This window comes from Hirundo rustica, chromosome 4 (assembly GCF_015227805.2).
Source record: "Hirundo rustica isolate bHirRus1 chromosome 4, bHirRus1.pri.v3, whole genome shotgun sequence".
Taxonomy (NCBI): Eukaryota; Metazoa; Chordata; class Aves; order Passeriformes; family Hirundinidae; genus Hirundo; species Hirundo rustica.
Genome location: NC_053453.1, coordinates 60,273,398 through 60,289,296, shown reverse-complemented (window position 1 = coordinate 60,289,296; position 15,899 = coordinate 60,273,398). Strand labels below are relative to the sequence as shown.

Genomic DNA, 15,899 nt, shown 5'->3' with positions numbered 1-15,899 from the left:
GCTAATAGTCCATGTGCTGCAATGCAGCTTCTTGGAGTTTTACTGCTCCAGAGAGGGAAAAATGAAAATAAAAGCAAGCAGAAGAAATCCCAGGGGACTGTAGCTTCAGGAGGCAAAAAATTGGTGCTTTTTGCTTGCCTGTCTCTTCCCAGTTTCCTGCCCCCTTCAGCATATGAGAAAGGCAAGAAGAGTTTGTGCACTTTGGAAACTCGATAGGAGGCAGCAGCTGATCTTCCCATCACCAGCCTAAAAATAATCCACTCCAGGGCTTGGAGCGGCTTCACTAAGTGGAGGAAAATCCTGCCATCGGGATGATATTGATCACATAGCACAACCGAGTGACACTTTGGGTTGGTATTTGAGGGTTGTGTTTACGAAGGTAAGCCGCAGAGTTTGATCTAACATTCAGCAACCAAACGGGGCATGCGATGACCCTCCCCCCATTATCTCCCACTAACCACCTCCTCCTCCTCCTTCCCTTTATATCTGTGGGACAGGGCTGCTCCTCGTTCTTTCCTGGGATTACAACTCCAATCTCTTTTTCCTTTTCCATTCGCAGGCGTTCTCAGCCTTTACCGTCCCCTCCTGCTGATGTTTTCTTTGCCGCTGTTCACAGGGTTATGTTTCTTTTTTTAAACTGTCCTGTCTTGGCAATGTGAAGTCGAAGGTTTTACAGCAGGCAGCGTAGCACGCTGGTGTTGGGGATCGCGTTGTGTGGAGAAGCTTTCCAAAAAAGAAAGAAAAAAAAAAAAAAAAAAAAGCGCGATGCATTTAGATGTGTGAGACCACTGCAGATGTTTGTGTGAAATGCTTTGCAGTGCCAGTAGCCTGTTTAGCACCACTGCCGTTGTGATTTTCCCCGTGTTTGGAGCCCGATCCAGAAGGCTCCCGAAGTCAATGAGATTCTTTGCATTGACTTCAGCACCGTTTGGATCAGGCTGTGGCACACGGCAGTTAGCGCTGCGAATGCTGACAAGCACCAGAGGTAATTCATCATCCTGAGGCCCAGGGGAGCCGGGACAGCGCTTAGCAAGGAAGAGGGGTCCGTGGAGCGTAGGTGGTCACAGCTTAAATAAGGAATAAAAAGAAAATTGTATTTTGTATCTGGTCATTTTTGATGAAATGGTTTTTAAAGGGACGGTGCTTTCTGCCGTTAGCTCAGCAGAACTCTTTGCAAGACTATAGATCACATAGGTCGAGTTAGTGTGTTTTCAGGAAAGTAAGAGCAAACTAGAAGGGTTAAACGCAGAAAGGAAAAAGATTCAGAGCACTAACCTGAAATATATGGAAAACCTCAGAGTTAGGCCTTGCATTCAAAGCTATAAATTAATCATTTGTCCTTAGTTAAAATTTACTATGGGAAATTCCAGAAGGAAAGACAAATCTTACTTTTGTGATTTATTCAGGAGATAAGAACTTAAGTACTTTTGTAAAACTCAGTATTTTCTTCACCCTGCACCTATATGCATACACATATGTATATACATACATGTTTATATGTATATATGGGCATATAATGCACATAATATGTAAGACCAAAATGAAATTTGATCTGAACTGAGACACAAGTATGCTCTGTAAATAGATATATTTTAATTAGGAAGTGCAACTATCAATTTGTATTTTTTTTTTTTTTAAGTATGGACAACAGAACTACTGCAATAAATGTTTTCAAAATATTCTTATTCCCCCAAACAAGCTCCACCTGAGGAGTGTACTTATACTCTTTTTTTGTAGTCATAAGTACCTTGCAGAGCATGACGATCAGAGTGATAATTCAGGTAAGATGAAACTCTTGAATATGAAGATTTTACGTCCACTTTAAAGGACCCTTAAGGTAGTTAAAATGTCTTTAATTAGGATTCTTATAGTGTTGTACTTGGTAAGGATGTTCTCATAATTTTAATAGTAATTTAGATTTATTTACCATTTTTCCATTGTCTTCTTCAGAATTGCTTATGGAAAATATATCTCATGAACTGGCTTAGTGCCCTGAGAATCCCCATTTATGCTTGTTAAAATGAGATTTGTAAGTGTTTAGGTTCAATGTTCTGTCATTTCCATGTTTACGACTTTGACCTATTTTCTTTCTTCCCAAAACTTCCCTCCTCTTCAGAGTGAATATTTGTCCATGAATCGCTTTTGTGCTGTTTTCTATTTATTCTCTTATGGCTGTGTCTGTCCACCTTAGCCTAAACCCAGGAAGTCTCAACTTGCCAGTAATGGGTATCTTAGCATAAAAATTTAAATGCCTAAAGGACATGAGGGTTTTTTTAGCTATTTCATTGAAGGGTGAACTGCTGTTCAGATAGTTCACATCCTCATTAAAGTAAACCAACAGGGAATCAGATTCCCAAATGATGTTAAGGACAGCTGAAACTTGCCTTCCACTAGTACCAACATGGGCCCATCCTCCTGATTGTTCTTTCCATTCCCCTCTGTGAAGTTTGGCTGATGGTTTTAGCTCATACTGACTATTCAGCACAGGCTGTTCTCAAAGGGAGAAGGAAAAACCACCTCTGAGAATCTCTGATGAGTTGTAGAGTTCATAAAGACAGAAGTTAAAGTGAGTAATTTGAGAGTAACTTAAAAAGACAAAGGCCTTTCAGCCTACAAGTGTTAAAACAAAAAATGACCTGGCACTGGGCACTCCTGCTGGGTTGCTGAATGCAGCTGATATCCTCAGTTGGCACATGTTATCAGATGATCTTTGTCCCATTACTTCATTTCCATGTCTGAAATGATAGATTAAACCTAGCATGCTTGGCAACATTATTATAAAGTATAACATTCCTGCTATAATTAGCAGTGAAGCTAATTGTGATGTACCCACGTTGGTGCAATTACCCCAGCATTACTTGTTGGCCTGCTGCATTCAACAGCAAGTGAAACTTTCTCTGGGAAAGCCATTTTTTAATAATGACTATGAATAATACTGTCTTTTTAGATGAGTTTGTGAGGACCTCAACAGTTATTAAGAATGGCTGCAACTACCTGATGAGAAGTAGTGGTTCATAACTGCAGCCGACCAACAAATTTCAAAATAACTTCATACCCCCTTCATCTCTTTTTTCCAGAATATTCACTTTAAGGTGGCACGGTTTCTTTTTTCAATGTAGCAGTTAGACTGCTCCCATTTTGTTCAGACATTGCTGTTTGCCAGTCAAAACCATCTTCCTGTAGAGAAGCTTTCAGCTCCAAAGATTCCAACATGGGCATGAGCTTAGAGAAAAGGTTCATCCATATGAGAAGAGGCCTTTGCTTTCCAGTGCCTCTCCCTTCCTTTGGGACCCACAGATAAATTTTTGCTAAGAGGCTGGTGGGCATTTCTCCCCTCTTAGGTCCTTCAGACAGTCCTGCATGACCCATTGAAGTAGGGCAATTACAGCAGTTCAGCTCTGATGTTGAGCTTGATGTGAGCAGCGCTTCTTACCTTGGGAGCAGCAGAACAGTGATTAGGACTGTTAATTGTGGGATTGAACTGTGTTTGTGTGGCTCTCTGGTGGACTGTGAGCCCACAGCAAGGCAGGCAGACTGCTGAGGGTGATAAACCCACCTGGCTTTGTGCTTAATTCACCTGTGTACCCTTCCAGGCAGGGCTGTTTGCAGTGTTCCCAAGGAAGGGTCCTGGCAGGTGTAAGAGGGAAGCTGCTGCTGTGGAATGCAGTAACCTCTTTGAGTTGGAGCACTGCAGGCTTTAATCTCTTCCATCCCCGATACAACAGAAATCTCTTCAAATTTCTCCTCCTATGGCTCCGCAGCCCAGTTTTACCTCTTTGATCTCTCCTCACATACTTACCGTGGCCTGAAAAGACTGTCTCCTCTTCTCTGGGAAGGAGAAAATCACCTTTGGCCGCATGGTGGGAAAACTTCAGTCAGCTCTGTATTCTGATTTGCTTAGGTTTAATTCAAAGACTTTCAGCATTACAAGTTTTGCTGTTTTGTGTGATCAGCATTCTCTTGTCTTTTTGTGGGAAAATCAGAATAAGTATTCAGTGTATTTAGGTATGTACTTGCATAAAGCTCAGCATGGAGAGAAACAAACAGCACTTCCTCACATGGTCAAGATACCTCTTTTTCCCTCTGTACAGATGTAGTTCTGACTGAAGTCCAGCATTTGATTACTGGAGGAGTAAAAGCCAAGGGAAGAATAGTTTAATAGTTTAATTTTTATTCAGGGAACCAGATTTGATCAGTGGTCATAGAAGTGTTCTATCTTCCTTTCCTGCTGCAGTTTTCAGTGAGTTACAACAGTAAGCACAACTGCGATTCTTCAATTCTTCATGGTTTAGCTTTTTTTTTTTTTTAATTAATTTTTCTTAATTTTCACGTTTTAATTTCATTTCATGAAATCTTGCTGTTGAACAGAAAGAAGGGAATGATGCCTTTTCACTCTTTCACTGGGTAACTGCAATCAAGATCTCCAAACTGTCCTAATTTCCAGTCTCATTTTTTTGAGTGAAAGCTTTCAAAACTAGGATCATCAAAAATCAGTGTAGCTGAGGCCTTTTAAAACTCTTTAAAATTCTTAGAATTATTAAAGATCTCTTTAACTTTCAATACTGAAATGCCATTTAAAAGTGTAACTTTGACTGTTTAATTAGTCTTAAGCTTACACTGCTTGTAGGCCTAAAAATGTGTCCTGTAGCCACACTGAACTGTCCAGGCATGGGAGGTGAGTGTGGGCACAAGAAATTTTATCATTATATTATCATATTTTTATTTGGAAAAGATTGAAGGCTGCACTGTCTTCTTGGATGAGAGATTGCATCTGAAAACTTGTCATGGTCCAGCTCCTGTTATTTTTAGTGGACCTGCAAAAGCATTGTTGAAAAATGCCCTGTACTGTCTAGAGAAATCAAGGATTTGTTCTTCTGCCTTAGGGGCTTTTCCTTCTGTCCTTCTTTGGAGAAGAACACAGCTTGTTAAACTTTGAGGCTAATGAAAATGAGCTTCTGGAGGCATGCCCTGATGCTGCAGAAAGTAATGGCTAATTTCAGCTTCAAACCAAAGGGCATTGACAGTAAATGCAAAGCATCCTCCCTTTGATATCAGCAAAACTTCATCCAGTATATTTCCCTTATCGAGGAAACTTGAGCCAAGAGGCAGGAGCTACATTACATCCTTTATTCCAGGGGGTGATGATACTGTGCATCTCTCCACCTCCAGAGTCTCCTCTGTATCTAAGTTTTCCAAAAAAACAAAGCCAGGTCCAGCGGTTTGAGTCACAAAAGTGTGGGAGGTGTGTGGGATCTGACTTCTGAACCAGAAATGGATGGGAAGGATGGAGTGGTTCCTGTCTCCCCACAAGGCAACTGGAGATGACATTATTTCTCTAAGGTAGTGCAGGTTGTTTTCATACTCCATTCTTGAAGCTCTAGAGAACGGCCAGCAGCAGAAAGTGTTAATGAAATTTGGGATATGCTGACAGATGCAGAACATGAGCCCCCCACTTCCAGCCACAGCTCATTCCCAGCACAGTGGAGATGGAAAAACGGGTGGAAGAAAGAAGGAAAGGGAGGAAGGAAGAATCACTGGATTATTAATGCTTCCACAGTTCTTATCTCCTCTATTCCCTATCAGTGCCAAACTGTACTGGATGTGTGTCCTGAGCTGAGTGCTACTGAACGGGGAAGTTGTACATTTGATGATTTGGCATTTTATGAGGCCAAAGCTGCATTAGGGTAGCACAGCATCACAACACTAATCAGAATATTTTGACAGATTTTTAGCCAGTGGGAGTTTAATGAACATGGTCACTGGATAAACTGATTCATGATGAAGTTTTCTGATCAAAAATCTTAGGAATATTGTCAATTAATCTATCTCATTTCATTTGCCATGTAATCTTTTTTTATTTTCTGGGATTTTTTATGAATTGACCATCCTAGGCTTGATTTTCTCTCTCTTTTAAAGAGATGGCAATTAAATTCTCTTTTGTTTTAAATGAACCATAGCATTGTGGGTAGACTGCCCTTACCTTCTCTTGAAAAATATCACCAGTGTGATGGGCACTGGCTCTGGATATCAGTATTAACTAATAGGACCAAGTTCTTTTCTCAGCCCTGGCAATGTGCAAAGAACAACTGGTTTTGAGAGTGTTACTGGACATACTCCATCACAAAACTAGGCACAGCACAGATTCTTGTGAAGATTCAGATGTGATTCTTCAAAGATGCATCTTGTATGAGAGCATTTAGTGACTATTGTTTGAGGTGAGATAGGAAACCTCTGCAAACTGATGGTGGTCTCTCGTTAGGAGAAAACACTCTTCCTGTAGTTAATAGTCCTTCACTTGAACATTTGCTGCCTCTATTCTATTTCCCTTCCAGAAAAATGGGAAAAAAACAACAGTTCCCTTAGCTTCCCTTGGATGTGGTTTTCATCCTTTCTCCCAGATTGACTTTTGACTAGAAGCCAAAAGCTACACAGGGAGTCAATGATTCAGTGCTCATCTGAACCCAGGATTCTCCTGACTTTCAGTGCCACTCCAACCACTAGACCACAACAGCATCTTATGCTGCCTCAGAAGAGAGTCATCCTTGTGGGAAAGGGAGGAAAATTCCCAGCAGAACTCCCTTGGACTTCTGACCTTCGATAAAAATGAGGAAACAGTACTTCTGATTTTCAAGAGATTACCATTATCATTATGTTTCCCTTAATGTCAAGCTTTCACAAATTAAACCCAAGCAACCTCTGTGTGGTTTTTCTTTTTTTTTTAAAGTTCCTTATTTGTTTTGCTAATAACTCCTCAATATATTCAGACAGATCCCACATTAACAGCATGTTTATTTTTTGTTACTAGCCTTGTGCATTTTTGAATGTCTTTTGGTATAAAAATAAAATTATAGAATGATAGTGGTCATATCACTCTATTCATTATAGAGAATGGGCCAAAATCTCCATCAAATTGTGTTACAGCACATGGACTGTTAGCAGATGGTGGTTACTGAAGTTTGAGTCAGTTGACCCTCAGCTTTTGTCTCACAGTAAGTACATGAATGCGAGTTATGCTTAACTTCTGGTAAATCTCAGCCGTAAACTGCTGATATATTTGGGGAAGGGAGCGCATTTATTACACTCTTTGCAAAGAAACTCCTCACCACTGATGTGTTTCGATACGGGTTGTGCTTTTCAGATCCAAAAAGAACTTGGTTAAAAGCTAACAGGGGGTTTAGCAGACATTCAAAATGCTTCTTTAAATTCTGTACTTTTGTGAACATCTGCATGTTTGTTCTGTCTCTAAGGGACTACTTGTGTAATTTATGCTTACCTTTTTACGATTACCTTGTTTGAACATCATACAGAACTAATCTAAACTATTTGAGGAAAGAAGGAAACCTTTTTCTCCTCATTCAACTGACTTTTTTTTTTTTTCTTTTAAACTTCATTCATGCATATTCTGCATCCCTATCTTATTCGGATTCTGCAAAACCTATTAATGCCAATGTTCTTGCAGAAAGATGCTTTGCTGAATTAAATATATTCCATTTTAGCATGTAAAATTTGAGAAAAGAAAAAGGTGTGGATAAATGAGTTTCCACAACTTATTCTACTGCACTATGTTGCAATTTGTAAGTCTCAGACAAAGAAATGAGCAAGGAAAGACTTTGCAGTCCTGTTTCATCTTCTTGTAAAGAAGATTGGAAAAATAAATGGTGCACAGGTTGATTTAATCCAGAACCCGTCCATAACTCTGGGTTGCTCCCTGACCCACACTCTCCAAGCACGAACACAAGGAGTTTATCTTGGTTTACAAAGATAATCTCACAAGAAATCATGGAAGTCAGAGACTGCTGGAATGAGTCTAAGCACATGTTTAAAGGTTTTCAGGATCAAACATAATTACTGACTTACTGCCTAGGCAGCTTCAGTACCACCTACTTTGGTTAAGAGTTCGTAATTTATCTCTAATGCCTCGTGTGTGTGTGGCCATTGTTCTATGTGTCAAGGAAGAAATACAAAATATCATGAGTGCAAAGCTGCCAGATCACAAATACCAAAGGTTCCGAGCTTGCGCTGGGAATGCAGTGCAACAAATTGTTGGAGATACTGCACAGACAGTGTTGGCTCACTAAAGAAACAAGAAACAGCAACTCACAGGTCAACTTATGTCCATTTGGGTTTTGTTATGAGAAATGGAAATACTTATTTTTCAAATCTTCTACTTTCTTTCTTTATATTCTCTCAGAGCTTTTGCAGGATAGTGTTTGTGCCTATAATGAGCACTAGAAGCTATGGCATAGTGCATTTTAAGATAGGACTTAAATAATGAATGCAGTTAAATATAAACAATATTATCAAAATATAAATAATACTAATGCCATATAAACACAGCCTTCTAGTGTGCTTGTATTTGACATAGCCCAAAATAATTTTCAAAATACAACTGTGTTATTCTTTATGGGTTCTTCAGTGTGCTTCTTCCCTGTCTCCTTATTATATTTATTTTGTCTTTGGCCAGAGGGAATGCTAGCACTCTTGGAAGTCAACATTTTTCTCATTTCTGTAGTAGCCAAACCCTGCAGAAGAGATGAGACTCGCATTTTGTGGTAATGACAATGCCTCGGCCTACAACATCAGTGCTGGTGTCCTCAGGAATGTCTGCTTTGTGGATGCCCTCAACTTGGTCCCTCATGTCTTCCTGCTGTTTATCACCTTCCCAATTTTGTTCATTGGTGAGTTATTCCATGGAGCTCTGCCATCCCACGAACACTCCAGCCTGTGTTCATACTCAGTCATGTTTGCATGGGCTTGGTGGAACCATTGGATACTTTGTATTTATGAATTCTGAAAAAGAAGAGGCAGAATGGCTTCACCCGGAGGACGTGTGGCCAACTCTCTAAAATGTGGGAATTTTAGATATAAATTTGAACTAATCAGTATGAAGAAGTGGATGAGAACCATAGAGATCAGATCCAAATGCTACGAAACTTCTCCCTGCAGAACTTTTCTTCAGATTTGAAACTGGCAACTTACAACCTTTACCATTAGATATTAGAAGACTTAGGGCAGTGGGTCTGAATTTCCTTGAACTTACATGAATTGTAGAGAATATCCAACATGTTCACCTTGGATTTAAGGGTAGGACAGGTGTAGGAAATATTTAAAATTGAATAATTGCTTCTTTTGCCAACATTTGTAAACAAAAGTAAAGCAATGGAGATTTTTTTTTTTTTTTTTTTTCTCTCTCAGCAGGAATAAAAAATAAGAAATGATAAATCCCTCTTGAGGAATTTAAGACAGTGGAGGAGCTCTAACTCACACAGTCTTGTTAAAAAACCCATCTAAGCTAGTACTCTAATGATTTTTTTTCCCCCCCCTACAATTGTCTTTTTATCCCAGTTAATTTGCAGTGGTGAAATAAATGCAATGTAATACTTTTCCAAAGAGGTCAAACTGTGGTGTTCTAACTGGTTGTAGGAGATTAAGAGACTTGAATAACCAAAATATCTTTTGAATAATCAAAAGTATTAGTGAAAATAAATATTCTCCTGACAACTACGTGAGAAATGTCATGTCAGTTCTTCCTTGTTACCTTCCTGGTGTTGCATGTGTCAATGGAAATGCATTTCTTCCACAAGGAGGATTTGAAATTGGGACTGTATTTGAACATGAGATTTAAGGGCTTTCATCATGCAAAAAACCACTCCAAAGTGGTTGAATAAAATGCTACAGGAACCAGTGGGCTAAGATACTCTGCACTTAACTGTGACATGATCCAGTGACTAAAAACTCATTAAATAATTAAGCAAGAGAATTAGAAACAAATTCTAACAAATTATAAAGACTACCAAGAAACCCCAGGGTTATGGAAACTCTTTCCAACACTAGTGGATTTTTAACCTCAGTGCTGGCTCTTCCTTTGAGGTGAGATGCAAATCATTCTTGAAGGACAGGACTTTGCGCAGAAGTGCTTGATGGAAGTATAATGCAAGGTCTTAGGGTAGAGATAATATTTTAGAACACTCTAACATCAAATGCTGCTTTGATTTTTTTAGAGGTATTAGCCAAATAATTTTGAAATAGTATTGCAGCTGCTGAAAATTCCCTCTATTTCATAACAATGTTAGGAAAAAAATACTATATTTTAAATTGTATGTTATTTATGTGAGTTTGTAATTCTTTGTTTTAAATTTTGTATGTTAATTATCAGGACAAATAGTTGTTGAACAGAGGATTAAAAGCCAACTGGAGTCCATGGTATAGACTGACTCCAAACCAGAACTGTGTTTGTGCAGATGTGTGGGCAAAGAAAAAATGAAAAGCAGCTCAGGAGAGACAAAGACAGGAGCAAGGTCAAAGAAAACCACATTAGATTAGGAAAGTCTTAGAGAACGATAGAAAATGCTTGAGATAGCTATGGAGAAGAGAGCATAGTTTGTTTTTGCAGTATTTTGTCTTAAACAAGGATGAAATGGTGAAATGCTGACAGTTTCAAGAATTAATAAACTTAGGTTTTGGTTTACGTGTTTCTGAGTCACCTGATGAGCCTCTAAGCACAAATGAGATGCTGCATCCTTGTGTAGCAAAAGCACATCCCGGGTTTTAAACTGAGTTAGTTTTGTTTCCTTTTGCTTGGTTCCTTTACTTCCCCAAAATATGCTGTTGTTAGGATTCTTTATGGGCTTTTAGAAGCCTGTCAGGGAATCCCAGGAGTTGCCTTGCAGTAAGAGGGACTTTTGGGCTCGCAGGCTCAGGACAGCCCTGTAGCTGTGTGGGAAGAGACAGAGGCCAAGGATCGCCGCCATGAGAAGCCAGCCTGCGGTCAGGCCTCAGCTCCCCCAGCCCTGTCACTCCCTCGCAGCCTCGCTGTCCCACTTCTGGCTGGGTTGCTGGCCTCAGGGAGAATCATGCCTGGAAAGGGCAGGTGACATCTGAGGTGATGGCATGAAAACAGGCTTCAGGTTTAATTTTTTGATCGACTTGAGTCCTGGCGCTGTGTTGGGAGTTCTGAAGGGCTGGGAATGCAGAGGCTTAGGAGGCTGAGGGAGGGAAGCTGTGGAATCACTGTTCAGTCTCCACTCAGACTGTGCTCCCAACCAGGCCTGAAACAGGTAATAAATGTTCCTTGTTTCAAGTCAATGCATCTCTTTGAGGCCTCATTTGAGGATGCAACTTTTATATCAGTTGGAAATAATCAGTGATTATGAAAGACGTGAGGATGCCATCGCTTCAGATCTGTCTGTTGTCTGAGGGTGCTACTTGGGGTGGTTTTTTGTTGTTGATTTCTTATAATTATTTTTTGGCCAGGAATGACTTTTCTTTGATTGTAATTTGGAAAAAGTGTTGTCTCGTTTTCTTCAGGGTTTGTTTTAAATTACGGGGCAACTGAGACACTCCTGGGCCATCCTTTTAGTAACAACAGCCTCTGTAGTCTTGTAGGGGGTTTATATTGATTGCATATAGAAAACTGATAACCAGATCAGTCACTGACTGGCTGTGAGATAACCTTTCTCTTTCCTTGCTCTCACTTCCCAGGCTGGGGAAGCCAGAGCTCCAAAGTGCAGATTCACCACAATACCTGGCTGCACTTCCCCGGACACAACCTGCGGTGGATCCTGACGTTCACCCTGCTGTTTGTGCACGTGTGTGAAATAGCAGAGGGGATCGTTTCCGACACGTAAGTGGCAGAGTTTGTTGGATAACCATGCTAATTGCATTTGTTAATGAACAGTGTTAATGTCTGATGGGCTGGCTAGTAAGGCATGAGGAGGTTTGCCCCCAAAAATTTCATAGAATCCTTTCGTGTACTGTACAGGTTTTAATGGGATGAAGGTGAAGCCATTGTTCTTGGCATTTTTTCTTCTCTCAAGATACAATGGCAAGGAAATATTGATCCAAGTTAAGCACTCATGAGGAGAAAAATCTTTTGTCTTCAAGAAGTTCACGTTTGTCCTCTTCAACAGATTAGCAGAACACCTACGGTTTCACACAATGGTGAAAAAAAGGCACCAAATTCACTAATTTATACTGTATTTATTTTCAGACAAATGAAATCTCGCCACCTGCATCTCTTTCTACCAGCTATAATGGGATTTGTGGCTGCCACTGTATCCATAGTGTATTACCATAATATTGAAACATCCAACTTTCCAAAGTTACTGCTGGGTAAGTCTGATATTTATCTGTTCTTACAAATCCCTGTGTTTTAGCCAAAGTCAGCTTGTGTAGGTTGAGGAAGATGTAATGTATGAGAATATTAAAACAGAGAAGAATATCTCTCTGCTCTTGCAAATGGTAGTATCACAGGAGTTACTGCACCTTTCATAAGGTACTGAAAACTACTTTTAAAATTATTACAAAAGAGAAAGCCTTGCATGCCTGTTGCATTTCTATCACAAGCTTTTAGCAATTTTTTAAAACTGCAGATAATTTTGAGGAAAAACTTGTCTGTGTTCAAAAGGGCACTTTGAATAATGACCTGACCACAAATTCTCCTGTGCAGATGCTGCTCTTTCTCAACATGTTTTGCAGCTGATTCCAAGATTATCCCATCTGCTCTCTCAGTCAGGAGATGGTCAGACCAGACATTGTAGGACAATGTTCCATACAAGTCTATTGTCCAAACTGCCTGTAATTCCATCACATGAACAAGCCCCTGACCGATACCAGCCAGGCTGCAGGACAACACTGAATTCCATAAACGCCTTTTCAAAATGAGCACATTTCTGTATTCTCACTTGGGATGCACCCTGCTTTTTCTAAGAGGCAATATGACTTTTGTTAAGTTACGTGGCTTTTCCTTCTCTTTAAGAACAAAGTTCCCCTTCAGATTAAGTCCCCTGCAGTGGGCTTTCGTACCTGTGTGAAGATCTGCCATTGTGGATCTGTTTGAAGGGTTGTGGCCTGGGAAAGAAAACAGTGGCTGGTGACATGGAGGATCACTTGTACTGTATCAAGCCATGGAAGCAAAAATGCTGTAGTTACACTTATTTATTAATTTATTTTTAAATTATTCACGTGCACCTGTTTTACAGCCCTGTTCCTTTACTGGATAATGGCCTTTGTCACCAAAACCATCAAGCTTGTCAGATACTGCCAGGACGGGGTGCCTTTTTCTCAGCTGCGTTTCTGCATCACTGGAATCATGGTCATCCTCTATGGGCTGCTGATGGCTGTGGAGATCAATGTCATCCGAGTCAGGGTAGGTGGCTTCTTCCTCAGGATCTGGAAAAGTATCAGTGGGATCATGGGGGTGAAAATGGCTCCTTATCCCAGGAACTCTGGCTTGTGTCAAGTTTAGGCCCAAGTCTAGATTAGCCATAAGGGTTTGGTTAATTCTGTGGAAGTCAGTAGTGGTTTAAATCTCTTTAAAATTTATGTCCTTGATGTATCCCCTGGGCTTGGCGAGTGTATGTGCCAGTGTGCATCTATCTACACAAAGTGCACACATATTTATGTAGATAGATGCATATTTGTGCACATGAGGAGGGGATAGGTGGATGCAATCTGTAATATATTTGCTGTGTTAGCGTTGATGAACTATTTATGTAGTGAATCTGTAAGTTAGCATATGTTCTTACCCACGATAACTTAAAATAAAATTATTTCCCAATAATTCATTTTCAGTATTGTTCAGCTTGAGATAGGCAGTACTGATAAGTTTCAGAACAGTATCCACATGCTATGTTGCTCAACTGTTTGCCAGTTATCTGTCAAAATGGAAATGCACCTATTTACATGCAAATTTATACTAAATTCAACATATAATTACCTTTAAAAGCAAATTTGAGACTGTGGTTATCTTGCATATCGTTTTTACTAAAATATTACTATCAATAAGATAATTTCTGAGCCCATGTTTGTCTATTTTCTCCTCTGCAGAGGTATGTGTTTTTCATGAACCCTCAGAAAGTAAAGCCTCCAGAGGATCTGCAGGATCTGGGGGTGAGGTTCCTGCAGCCATTTGTTAATTTGCTCTCAAAGGCAACTTACTGGTGGATGAACACTCTCATTATTTCTGCGCACAAGAAACCTGTGGACCTGAAGGCCATTGGGAAGCTCCCAATTGCAATGAGAGCGCTGACCAATTATGTCTGTCTCAAAGAAGCCTACGAGGAACAAAAGGTAATAACAGGTGTCCATGTCACTGTTTGGCCTTAGAAAGCCAAAGTGTCACTTTGAATTTCTTCAGCTTTCATGAAATCCTTGTTTCAGGAATTTTTAGCTCAGGATTGTTTGTTTCAAGGTGAAACATTAGCATAGCTTGATTTTAAGTGAATTTATAGCAGAAGAGTTGCCAAACCGAGTGCAACTAGAAACTAAAACCACAACAGACTGATCACTTGCTAGATTTTAATAGTGAAAGATTTGTTTAAGTCTTAGCTACTTATGAAACTGGAAGACAATCTGTCTATAGCTTCAGCTGGAAATACTCATCTTCACCTTTTTTTTTTCTCCAGACAGAGAAATAGCCAGAACCACACATCAAGAATAGCCAAAACACTGGTGTCTTAGCAGGGATTTAATCACCAATCTTGAACACAGAGCCATACAGGCTGCTGTGAAGAAAATTAACTCCATCCCAGCCAGACCCAGTACAGAAAGCATGGTTGGGAAAACTCAGTGGGTGGAGCAGGATTTTTCAGGGAAGTTTCTGGATATTTAGGCAGCTCTTTGCTCCCAACAGCTTATGGAGCTGCAGGCTGCTTTCTGTTCCTTCTGAGAAGAAACAATTATCAGTACAATTGTTCCTATTAAAAATTTATATATATCTCTTTCCTTCTGAATCTGAGGATTACAGAGACCAGAGATCAAGATCCTTCTGATTTAGGCAGAAAGTTATTGAGTTTTTGGAACTGAGCTTTTCATAGCAGCCTGGGAGAGGTGCACCCCTGAGACCAGCTCCTTAAGATGCCTAAACTCTACAGGAAGAGGCCAAAAAGGAATATGCACTTATGTGGCTCAAGGACCTGAGTCTGTGCCACTCTTGACGACAGGCACGACAGCTGGGGGCCAGCATTTGTTTGTAGCTCATTCACATATGCAGGTACTGTCTGTGCCTGCACAAAAATGCGGTTCAGATGCCAAAAGGCAAGTTAAATGTGCATTTCTGATGAGCATGAGCACAAACTTTCAGTGTGTATCTTCCCTCAGTGTGTGTCATGCACACATAAACACTTGCATAAATGTTATGTATGCGGTTACACTCACCCACGTTTCTGATGCTGCCTTGCATCAGATATTTTGTTTTCTATAGCTGTCTAAAGTCTTGAGATTACCAGAGCCTCTAGCACATTTGTGCTACTATTCAAAAACAGGCTGCAACTCTGAAGTAAACTGGTATTTTGTAGATAAAGTTAAAGTAAACCAAATGGCTAAAGCAAATCCAAGGAGCCAGGCAGTGGGACTCACTGCAGTTCATTCCTGTGGAGAGATGTGTTAGCTTGTGCCTGGTTGGGCCAGAAAACAGCCACAGAACTAGGAAAATTCTTCAGACTGGAGAGTAATCTGCAGTCTGGAGGAGGTGATACGCCACTGTCTCTGCTGCCAAGTGTGTATTTTACACTAATCTCCTGCAACTGGTGAGGGGAGCCTCACAGCCTCTTCTGGATTAAGTGAGGTTACCCCAGCCTGTGCCTGGAGATAGCTGATCTCGGCTGTGCTCCAGAGCCCTGCAGAGAGAAAACTCCTGTTCTTTCCCAAACCCTTCTTCTCACACCTTGATGAAAGATGCTGAACATGACCCTGAATACTCTGTTTTGTGAAATGCCTTTGAGATAGCTCACATGGCATTGCCTTGCTATCTCTTCTGCATGCTATGAAAATGGAAATAATTTTATCAATTCTCACATAATTCCATTTACCCCCCACGTCCTCCCCCCCCCAAAAAAAAAAAAAAAAAAAAAAAAAAAAAAAGTGATCCTTTTCTGTTGTTGCTTGGCTTTTGTTTCTGT

At 40.2% G+C, this 15,899-nt stretch overlaps 1 protein-coding gene across 11 annotated transcripts in view; it reads left to right on the top strand.

Annotated features, from left to right (window-relative positions):
* Nucleotides 1–246: 246 nt before the first annotated feature.
* The window catches only part of ABCC9 (ATP binding cassette subfamily C member 9), a 70,301-nt gene continuing 54,648 nt past the window's right edge, over nt 247–15,899 (top strand). For 6 of the 11 annotated variants that reach the window (XM_040063389.2, XM_058420106.1, XM_040063384.2 and 3 more), the window contains exons 1-7: nt 271–379; nt 6,886–6,989; nt 8,513–8,678; nt 11,482–11,623; nt 11,990–12,111; nt 12,981–13,147; nt 13,828–14,070. In XM_040063389.2, coding sequence (XP_039919323.1) covers nt 8,534–8,678; nt 11,482–11,623; nt 11,990–12,111; nt 12,981–13,147; nt 13,828–14,070 — 819 coding nt within the window. In that variant the 5' untranslated portion in view covers nt 271–379; nt 6,886–6,989; nt 8,513–8,533. Of the gene's footprint in view, nt 380–1,702; nt 1,782–6,885; nt 6,990–8,512; nt 8,679–11,481; nt 11,624–11,989; nt 12,112–12,980; nt 13,148–13,827; nt 14,071–15,899 lie in introns of those variants that run through there. The other 5 variants (XM_040063393.2, XM_058420103.1, XM_040063391.2 and 2 more) reach the window with 4 other exon arrangements.